General features: G+C 34.9%; 1 protein-coding gene across 1 annotated transcript; it reads left to right on the top strand.

Annotated features, from left to right (window-relative positions):
- Positions 1 to 1858: 1858 nt before the first annotated feature.
- Positions 1859 to 12144, top strand: LOC113514771 (lipase 1-like). The gene is made up of 5 exons (XM_026898868.3): positions 1859 to 2133; positions 7459 to 7657; positions 8353 to 8723; positions 10287 to 10439; positions 11687 to 12144. Exons 1-5 carry the CDS (start codon positions 1990 to 1992, stop codon positions 12077 to 12079), a joined length of 1260 nt encoding a protein of 419 aa, XP_026754669.2. The 5' UTR covers positions 1859 to 1989; the 3' UTR covers positions 12080 to 12144.

Here is a 12144-nt window from a genome sequence, read left to right as displayed (position 1 = left end):
CAGAGGAATAACACCTGAGTCCTCAGGAATGGCAACGCATGCGGGGTATCATGGGCGAAACAGTATACTCTGTTATGTCCATGGTACTGCTAATGTCCATAGGCGACGGTTACAACTTTCCATCAAGTGGACCGTCAGCTTATTTGCCATTCTAAGTTGCATAAAAAAAGACCATAAAACCAAAATCCCATGAAAATGTTTATATTTTGCAGGGAAGACCATCACATACACTATGAAGGTTGTTAAAATTTTAAATTATTATTGCAATGTATAGAAGTAGATATATAATTTATTTGCATCACTTACAGCACACATATAACATTAGATATATACATAAAAAAAAAAGAAAAAACAAAACATATACAAAAAAAAATATCAAAAAGAAAGTACATGATATATAAGTATATGAGGATCCCCTAGGGTGTTTATTTATCAATACTGAAATAATATTATATTTTTTCTACATATTATCCTTTAATGTTATTTTGTATCTATTAAATTTTCTGTTATCTCTTACTTGATAATATTTCAAATTATCGCATTGACACACTGATTAAAATGACCTTAATCTTGGCATTATACAATAACACCTGTTCCGAGGATCACAAATAAGAACGACTCCTTATTTCTTTATTTGAAAAAAAATGTAGAGATGCTTCACGTCCTGATTAAATGTCGTAGGCTTATAGATAGGAGGACTAAAACTATAACTTCCCGGTGACCAGGAATTCCAAAATTCCGAAGTTTAATAACTCGCCAGAGGTATGAACCCGCAAATCTTTTGGTTCGCGCAGTCAACGCATGTACTATGTGTGGGTGACGTTTGAGCCTAGCACGTGCTGGTTTGTAAAGAAAGGGGAAGGACGTAAAATATAAAAAGCTTTTCAGAACACTTGCCGTGGTGCAGACGCACTTTAAGAGACACAAGTGTGATAGCAAAGTCTGAATTGTTAATAACGTAGATAACACGACGTTGGCAAAAGCATGAAGAATATATTGGGCGAATATATATATTATAGATTTTTTTTATACAACTTAGAATGGCAAACAAGCTGACGGACCACCTGATGGAAAGTGGTAACCGTCGCCTATAAACATGAGCAATACCATGGACATAACAGACTATACTGTTTCGCCCATGATACCCCCTATGCGTTGCCATTCCTGAGGACTCAGATGTAAGATAGATCAATACCTATCATCAACATCGTACCAGTCATTAACTATTCACTGTTGAACATAGGCCTCCTCCATAAGGGTTGTTTGCCACTAGTTTGCCAGTAGTTGCGATGCTAGGTAGTTTCTAGGGGAGACCACGTGACAGGGTATATTGCTAGCAATGGGACTGGCAGTCCGCTTTAATAACAATCCCTCCTCTCCCTTCATGACCGGTATAAGTGTGACATGGGCGTTAGACATAATTTTAATCTTGTCCATGTTAATCTTCAGACCTACTTGTTGAGAAGCACTATTGAGGTCATCGAGCATAGAATTCAAGGATGCCTGCTGTGAACTATAAAGGAAACCAGGAATGTAAATTGGAAATATATGTATATTGGTCAAAGTAACTTAGAAGACTAGGGCCGTGAAGGCAAGCCAAAAAGAAACAATAGAGCTGCCTGTCAATTTCGAATTTGGTAAATAATAATATGAAGCTATAAATAATATATGTGACCTGTACTCTACACCTGCTATGAATTAATAATCGTGGATTCTTTTGACCACTATCAAGTGTTCTCCGAATGAGTTTGAAAGAATCAGAAAACATGCCACAGAACTTCATGTTAGTATTAAAACGATAAATACCACATTGTAATCAGTCTGTTACATTTCCGACGAACATTTGTTACACCACAACGTTAATCTTCCTTAATAATATATGATTGATTGACCATATCTAAAACTATCAAGTAATCTTGATAGTGGCTGAAACAAAAGCGAACCACATGTACATATTGTTGGCAGTGGTGGTTCATAGTCGAGGCCAAAATGTTTAAGTTCTTATTGTTTGCGGTGCTGGCAACAGTAGCGCTGGCTAGGCGGTCGCCACATGCCGACTATATTGAGGAATTGTACAAACAAAATGAAGGCAGATATTCGAGTAATGTGATTGAAGATGCGCTTCTTGATGTTGTAAGTGATACTTATTTAGTATTATTTTCATTTGTTAACTCTAAATAGGGATCAGTATTAGAAACATTTTTGGAATGGGATGGATGCTTCTTTAATATTTGGTCTTCTGGATTTATAATGAATACGTGGGTTTCGAATTAATTCACTTGAATAAAGGGCCATTTTAATCTATTTAATAACGAAAGATTAAGAAGTAATTTGTAATCTTGTGAGATCCCTGTCGAGGTTTATCCAAAAGACAACATGAGATTTTTTTAAAAAGGATAAAGATGTTTCCTGGCCTCTGGTATTATAGGCGTTCATAGGCTATGGTAACCGCTTAACATCAGGTGGGTCGTACGCTTGTTTACCACCTCAGTAATATAAAAAAAATCTTCTCGCAACTGGTCCTGCGCTGCCATTGACTAATATTATATTCAGACGAAAATCGTCTCATGATTTTACCAGCGAGAATATGGTTAAAACATAGATTGTTCTAGGAGGTGATTTGAATCGCTTCAGAACTATTGAAAAGGTTCCTGTGAACTAGCAAGTGCCTATTGGTTAGGCTTTTATATCATTACCTGTGTACACATTTCTTTAGCTTCTATAACTATTGTGGACGAAAGGACTGTATGCTGGTATGGAAATACGGTGTTTTTAGAAAGATAATAAAAATATATAAAGCAAACCAAGGGATCAAAAAAGAAAAGAAAACAAAACAAAACTTACACTATTTTTAAATCACAAACTAAAACTTCTTTTTAATAATTATAATAATAAAATTATCGCGTGGGTGTCGTAAGAGGAGAATAGTTGTGGGATAGGTAGCAGCGTCTCTGTTAAAATATCACGAAAGCCTAACAGCGATTGCCAACCCGTCTGCCAAGTGTAGCAATTGGCAAAATACCCCAAGAGAGAGACCTATGTTTATTAAAGATCAATTAATGGCTAATACGTGTATGAATGGATGACATTTAGTAACAACAAAGATAATATTATTGTGGGAACGGGGAATAGAGCTCTTATTAGCTTCTAATACATTTATTTTGTCAAGTCGGCCTTTATGTGATCTTCCCTGCTAACCATGGTTAATTCCTAGTAAATTCGTTACCGTGATCTAACTGATCCGATTTCATCCTCACTTAACATCTTAGTGGATCAGCGTACTCCTTCAACCAAAGGTTGTCTGTAAGAGATTGCTTTAGCGATAAGACCGCCTTTAGTACCTTTATGTGTATATTTCAATCTGTATTTATGTTACTGTACTTCACTTGAATTATTCACTTGTTATTGTATATTTTTATTTATGGTGCAATAAAGAGTTAAATAAATAAATAAATAAATCAATAACACAGGCGGTGTTACAATTTTTATTGAGACTAGATTTTGCCCGAAAATGTGCTCGTGTGGGTTTTACAAGAATGTAAGCATTTATAGATGGTACATTAAGATTAAACATATACTAGATTTTAATTTATACCTTTAAGAACAAAACTATGAAAATCACATCTAACTTGATGCTTTCGTGTGATAAATAAAAATTCTAAAAATTATTATTTTTAACCGACTTCAAAAAGAAAGGGGATTCCAATTCTATATTATAACTCTGTCAGTTGTAAACCGATTTAGAAAATTCAGTCTTTATCTGAAAAAATATACTTACAGATTGGCCCTATAGAAATTTTATCAGAATCGGTTTAGTAGTTTATAAATCAAAATAACAGGTTTTGCTACAATTGAAGACTATTTTTTACAGGAAAATATAATGATTTTGCTATGGTTTTTATTAATGTCTCCCTCCCCCATCTCATATATTTTTTCTTAATCAACTCCTATGTACAGGCATCGTCTAGTTACATTTCTATTATATTAGTTAGAAAAAGTGGACACATTCAAAATTTTGATGAAATTGCGCTTTGCCAAATCAATGCCGAACAAACTAAAAGCATGTGACTTATAAATCGATTAACCAGTGACGGACTAAGCCCGTTAAGGGGCCGAGGCAGCTACTCTGAATAAAGCCCCCGGTTTAAGAAGCTGATGTAATTTTATCAGCTTTTTATTCCATTCTCATTTGTATGGGAATGGAATAAAAAGCTGAAATTAAAATTACATTTAAATAAACGTATATAGTATATGGATGAAGAAAATGGAGACGTTTGGAGGCCTCCCAGGCACTAGAGACTCGAGGCACACAGTGGAATATAAAGGTCGTTGTTTAAAAAATCAAAGACTTTCTTGTTTCTAAAGATAGATTATTAAAATTTTAATTTTTTTTATATTACTTAGAATGGCAAACAAGCTAACGACCCACCTGATGGAAAGTGGTAACCGTCGCCTGTAGACATGAGCAGTACCATGGACATAACAGGGTATAAGGATAAGGATGGGATATGGCGTGAATTTACAGGGTACAGAGGAATAACACCTGAATCCTCAGAAATGGCAACGCATGGGGTGTATCATGGGCGAAAGAGTATAGTCTGTTATATATTTCGTGTCTATTGGCGATGGTCACCACTTTCCATCAGGTGAGCCATCAACTTATTTGCCATTATAAGTTGCATAAAAAAATATTAAATAAATGTAGCAGAAGCTGCCATTTCTGATCGATAATTTTGCTGTTATTTTCCATAATGGAGCAGACTGCCCCTTCCGGCCCCCCTTTAGTCCGCCACTGTGATTAATGATAGTAGGCGCTAATGATAATTGTGTTTGATCAGACCACCACGAATTAATCATTTAGGATGTACTTTTTATCTATATTTATACATATATGGTACATATATATATAATAAAACTGTAGAGGTAAAATGTCTGTACATAGAAAAAAAAACGCTAAGTACCAAGTCAGGGAGATGTTAGAAAGGAAATAGTTTTTCTACCAGTTTGTCCATCTGTACAGGCTAATCTGTGAAACTGTTGGTTCGATATAAATATAATTTTGCATGGTAGTGCCTTACATCCCCGATCAACAAAAGAATCTGTTACGTATTTTCTTGGGTCCCCCCACTTGGATTTCAATTTAATATTTAAAGACGGGTACTTAATGTGAATACTTTATTTTTCAAAGAATGACTCAACACAAAAGCAAAGCGTGAGACGATCGATATCATAAACAAATGTCAAAAATGGCAATACAGAGATTGTTTACGAAACGTATGAACGTTCGTAAACGATCCTTTCTAAACTAATTATGATTGACGACAGTATCTAAACTTTTAATTATGGAAGATTAAAGTTCCCGTGGTATAGTTAAAAAAATATAGTAACTTATACAGCTTAGTACGTAACCTACTTAAGTCATTTTGACCTAAGGCACAGTGTGAGAACGACACGTCACTTGTTAATTTTGGTCCAGTATTCCCAGACATACGAGTAATAAATAGGTAGGTACATACATTGTTTTTTTTTTAATGGATGATACTGGAATGGTAACCCCACCCGCACTATCGGCATACGCCGGTGGGGCACCAGTGAAAGATGATAGGTGACGGTGAAAGCAGGTTGGTTAGCCCATCACGACAAATCCCACTAGAATTAATCACGATGGTTTCCAGGGGCAACCACGCGGATGTCGACCTGATAGGGTATATTGCTGGTAATGAGTCAGTTAGACCCCATTACTAATCCCTTTCCCCCCGGTACATACATTGTTACATACTAATAAGGAATAACAAATGTCACGCGGACAAAGTCGCGGGCGTCAGCTAGTTAAACATGACATTCTGCGTAAGTGTAAAGTACTGATAAATTACCGAGCCTTTAATGCATAAAAATTAATCAATATTAATGTGTTAATAAAAGAAACAAATTAAAGATAAAATTTATAAGTAGTGATAAACGTAAACGATCTTCTACTTAGGTAATTGTTTAAATTTTTTTTTTGATGGGTGAAAATGGTTTGGTAACCCCGCCTGCGTTAACGGGATACGCTGGCGGAGCATCAGTGAAGGGTGATAGATGAGAATTAAAACAGGCCAGTTAGCCCATCATGATGAATTCATCAGGAATTAACCATGATAGTTTCCAAGGGGAACCGCGAGGAGGACGATCTGGTTGGGTATATTGCTAGCAATGGGATTCTCAGTCTCCATTACTAACAATCCCTTATCCCTCTGTTTAAATATTTTAATATATTTATATTATATATTATTACGAATGGTAACGCTTGGATTCGGGGGGGGGGAGATTGTTAGTAATGTGGAGGTTAGTCCCCGTTGCTAGCAATATAGCCTATCAGATCGACCTCCATGTGGTTCCCCCTGTAAATCATCATGTTGAGTTCCAGATGTATTCGTTACGATGGGCTATCTGATTTGCTTTTTCGTTCTCACCTATCATCCCCCATTCTAAACTCCATGGTGGCTATGTAGGACTGGTAATCTGCATTACCAACAATCCCTTCCCTCCGCCACCATTTGTTATGATAGGCGAGGATGAAAGCAGGCCAGTTAATCTATCGTGATAAATACCCTAGTAATTAACTATGATGGCATTTAGGGGGCGCGTGCAGAGATCAACTTGCCAAGGTCCTATTTATATTGCTAGCAATGGGCTGGTAGACCTAATTACTAGTAATACTTCCCCTATATTAAAATAGAGGTACTTATGCAGTCGACGTTTGTTTGTTTGTTTGTTTGATTGACGTTTGTTAATCTCTTTTTGTCATAAACACTTACGTATACAATATGGTAAAAAAGTATAACGTTCATGAATTAAAATAATAAAATAAATAAAGAAAAATGAAATAATTAAAAATAACTGTAGGGTAATATATTCATATAGTAATTTAATTACGTAATTGTAACTTTACATGGTATATGATATATTATTTAGCAATATAAAGGTTGTAAGCCTCTTAGTAATAAATAGAAATGAAGCACAAGTTCACTTAATTTAGATATCATACTATTAAATCATATATTTACGTATTTAACTTTGTATTTGATATATAACAAATAATATAACATAAATACCCAACTTCTGTTATTCCATTGACACTTATTTAACTATAGTTTCTTCAGGACTTTCATCAACAATAATTGTGATATATTTTATATAATGACCACGTGGTTCACTATATTTGTTCACTCTTGATACGTTCGGGAGCTCCGCTCTGTACAACGGTTGGACAATGTGAATGGATTAAAAGTGCAGACGAAGATCCAAAAAGAGTTAGATGGACTGTGTGAAAGATAAGATGACCAGAAAGGGAGTGATTAGTAAAATAACTGCAAATAAAGATTAATCAAATAAGAAAACATAAGTCAACCCCAAATAGATATGGGGAAAGGACATGATGAAGAAATCTCACGTATTGTAATTTTCCTTATTTTCCAGCCTGGTCTACTCCTGAAATATGGTTACCCAATTGAAATTCACAAAGTGATTACGGAGGATAATTATGTACTGGAAGCTCACAGGATCCCTCACGGCAGAGGTCAACTTTATGACCCTAATAGACCAATTGTCTTCGTCATGCACGGGCTTTTGTCTTCATCAGCCGATTTCTTGGTCCTGGGCCCTGGAAGTGGTTTAGGTAATCATATTTAGCTTATATATTATCTTTTTTTTTATATACAACTTAGAATGGCAAACAAGCTGACGGTCCACCTGATGGAAAGTGATAACCGTCGCCTATAGACATGAGCAATACCGTGGACATAACAGAGTATACTGTTTCGCCCATGATACTATACTATCTCTCAAGTTCGAGTAAAAAGGCATTCTTACAAAATTCCATTAAAATGGATTGACATGTTTGAACTGGCAGCTAGAAATATTGTTTGTATGGAAAAATAAAAAATAAAGTGTTTTAAAATATAATTTAATATAAGGTTATTTATATTATATTAAGAAGTGATAAATTTATTTCATATATATTTATACAATTTTAATAAGTAACTAAACGAATTAAAAATATGCTTGTATAAAAAAAATATGGCGATATAATCCATTCAGTAAAAAATTAATGACGTGAATGTAGCCGCTGTTTTGTAGGTTTCGCAGTTTGCTCCACACTTCTTGACATAATAATTATACATATTTTTTATTCAGTTTTTCTCTTCATAAAAACCTTCTTCGGACTTCAATATATAATTAAAAAAAAAGTCAGCCAAATTACTCCAGCCATTGCCGTGTTTCTCGCTTAGCACCACATTTAGCGTTTCATTTTTATTTGCATAAAAGATAATATGATTGTCGAAAATTAATTAAATATTTATTTATTTACAGGCTACATCCTCGCCGATGCAGGCTACGACGTGTGGCTGGGTAACGCCCGCGGCAGCTACTACTCCAGACAACATCTTTACCTAAATCCTGACCAGTTAGGCAACGCCGACTTCTGGAAATTCACCTACGACGAAATCGGCAACATTGATCTCCCGAGCTTTATTGACTATATCCTAGATGTGACTGGCAAAACTCAGTTGCATTACATCGGTCATTCTCAAGGCTGCACCACGTTTTTAATCCTCAACTCTTTAAGACCTGAGTACAACGAGAAGTTCCTGTCGTTCCAAGCGTTGGCACCAGCCGCGTACTTCATTTATAACGATTTTGACTTCTTTAAGTTTGCTGCACCATACGAGGCGCCTGTTACGGTATGATTTTTAACTAATTTAAAAATTTTGAATATATACTTATTATTATTATTTATACCAGAGGGAGACTTTGTACAAAAGTCGATTGCTTGGGTACCTCCATTCCATTTGTGTTTCTACCTTGAAGCAGTTATGTTTGTATGGCTGTGTTTCGGTTTGAAGGGTGGGATATGGCGTGAATTTACTGGGTAAAGAGGAATAACGTCTGAGTCCTCAGGAATGGCAATGCATGGGTATCATGGGCGAAACAGTATACTCTGTTATGTCCATGGTACTGCTCATGTCTATAGGCGACGGTTACCACTTTCCATCAGGTGGGCCGTCAGCTTGTTTGCCATTCTAAGTTGTATAAAAAAAATAATGGAGTTTAAAAAGAGAGCAGTTTTTATTTATGTCTTCCGACCGATTTGTAAGTCAATTATGGGGCGATCTCAATAAATCTCTTTTATTCGAAAGAGTATACTTCTGAGGTGATCCCATTGCCACCAAGTCAGGATCTGATCTTATCTGATCATGATGATATCCAAAGGAAATCGAGGGCAACCCTCAAATTTTATGGGTACAAACATGATGTCTCATATTTTTTCAAAACTTATAGGTAGAGAGAGAGAGAGTCTCTCTTTCTCTCTCTGGTCAAAGGTCCGACAGCCGTCGATTGATGATTTGATGATGATGAATGATGGTTTTGTTTATACAAATTCATAGATTGATGATCTTACGGATGCTAACATAGGGGTCTATCTTGACATGAAATTCCGAATTTTCGGACTCAATATCGTGTTTTTGCTCATACCGAATTCGGAAATTCGTTGTTCATAAATCCTACCATAAAAGTCAAAAGAAAGGATATTTTAACTACTTAATAATAATAATACACATTTTTAATACTTCTAAACTGTATATACCATGTAATGTTAACATCATTTTTGTGTTTGCATGAAGTAGTTGGGTTTGCATGGCTGTGTTTAGATTTGAAGGGTGGGATATGACGTGAATTTCCAGGGTACAGAGGAATAACATCTGAGTCCTCAGGAATGGCAACGCATAGGAGATATCATGGGCGAAACAGTAAATTGAGAGATACTTATACTGAATTTTTTGTCACGTTCTTTCAAATTAAAAATTTTGTGCAAAATAAAAACAAAATAAAGTATTTGCATGGCCGTGTTTCTGTTTAAAGGATGGGATATGGCGTGAATTTACAGGGTACAGAGGAATAACATCTGAGTCTTCAGGAATGGCAACGCATAGGAGATATCATGGGCGAAACAGTATACTCTGTTATGTCTATGGTACTGCTCATATCTATAGGCGACGGTTACCACTTTCCATCAGGTGGGCCGTTAGTTTGTTTGTCATTCTAAGTTGTATAAAAGAAGACAAAATAGTTTAAAAAATAAAATAGGATCATGAGTTTTTATGAATAATCTTTGAAAAACAATTCTACGCTTCTGCATTTTATACTATTTTCAACCGACTTTCTTTTTGAAGTTGGTTGTAAACAAGTTTTATTTAGTCTGGGACTAAATAGCGCTGTATTTAATGGATTATCTTTCTTTTCAGTATATTAATTATAATTATTTGGGCCTTGGTGAGTTCTTAGGCAACAGAGAGGCCTTAACGTGGGTTGCTGTCAACTTGTGCAATGAAGATGGCCCTATCTACCGCATATGCCAGAAAATTATGTCCTTGGAAAGTGTTGGCCATGTTAATACTGTAAGTTATTTGTTCATTTTGATATAATACAAAGGCATAATGTATATACACTGGTGGAAAAAATAATGGCTCAAAAAATGTCTAAATTTTTGGCGATTTTTCAAATGATTGTATCATTAATACAAATGGTCGTAATTGGAGAAAATAAAACAGCAATTTGAGGCTTGAAGTTTCTAATTTTGGAATTTTGCATAAATTTTTTTTCAAGTAACACGAATAGCAGAATCTTAATGAATATCATAAAAAACATCAAATTTTTTTGCGATCTTATTTTTAGTGTACGGATTTGAAAAACTATGTAACTGTTTACTTGAAATAAATAAATAAAATAAGATTTATTTATTTGCAATGAAGCAGTTGCATTACATTGCGTTTCTCTAAAAAAAAAGGGCAAGATTATGTTTTGTCACTTTATTTCGAATTGAGAATTTAATGAAAAGAAAGAGACAAAACAGTTTAATATTGTAAGGTTTATGAGAGATTTGGCGTTTTTATAAGATATAGATTGTGTTTATAGACATACATAGATAGTGTCTCCATACGAATATTTCGCTAGAAACAGGCCAATTTTTACTTTATTGTAAGGTAATATTGAAAAATTAAAAACTATACAAAATTCTTAGGAATATATGTATTAAAAAATATTGTTTAATAAAAATATTCTGCAATAATTGGTAATAATGCTTAAGTAACTTTACTGAATACATATAAATACATATCTGTCACGCCTGTCTCCCATTTGGGTAGGCAGAAACAATGGAACGCCAAATGCTGCGAATTGAATGCGATTCAAACAAGTCTCTCGCTTCCACTCCTCCACATTCATCAATTTTTTCTTCAAGTCCTTCTTAAGCAAGTCTCCTATTTGGTTGACAGTCGTCTGTTTACTAAATATTTTAATATATATTTTTTTTTATTATTAAAAATGGCCACCGTTTTAGTAAATACATGTATGTAAATTAATTTGTAAACAATACGTATATTTGAATATTTATATCATATCAGAATAATAATAAACTGTTTATTGTGGACAAGAGATGTATACAGGGAGTATTTATATAGAATTTGCATATACAAAAGGTGGCCTTATCGCTAAAAGCAATCTCTTACTGACAACCTGGTGTAAATAAATAAATAGTTCTCAATCCTATTCTCAATTTTTATTTAAAACTAAATAGACTTGACAGTGTTTAGTAAATATGTCTAGTGATATTTATTCATTGCCTAATATTTTGTTTTGCTCGCAGACGATAACTCCCATAATCCTCGGCCATACACCTGCCGGTGCCTCCATACGCCAACTCGCTCACTTCGGACAGGCGGTTAACACCAAACTGTTTAGAAGATATAGTCACCGTCCTATCGAGAATATCGAATTATACGGCAGTCCAGTACCACCCGCCTACGATGTCTCCCAAGTTACGGTACCGGTACACCTTTACCACGGATTGGGAGATTACGTGACAAATTCCAGTGATATTCTTTATTTGGCTCAGCAATTGAACAATGTGATCGGCGTGAAAGAAGTGGAAAGGCCTAGCTTCACACATTTCGACTTCATTTGGGGAATAGACGCCAAAGAACTGGTGTATGATGATGTTGTGGCAGTTCTTGATGAGGTGGAAGCGAATAAAAAATAAAAAACGATCTATTTATTTACTGTAAAATTTACAACTAAAAACTCAAATAAAAATTAAAAACAGTA

This window comes from Galleria mellonella, unplaced genomic scaffold (genome assembly GCF_026898425.1).
Source record: "Galleria mellonella isolate WM207_F2 unplaced genomic scaffold, CSIRO_AGI_GalMel_v1 utg139, whole genome shotgun sequence".
In the NCBI taxonomy this organism is placed as follows: domain Eukaryota; kingdom Metazoa; phylum Arthropoda; class Insecta; order Lepidoptera; family Pyralidae; genus Galleria; species Galleria mellonella.
Note: the sequence above shows the minus strand (reverse complement) of the source record. Positions and strands in the feature narration are given on the sequence as shown.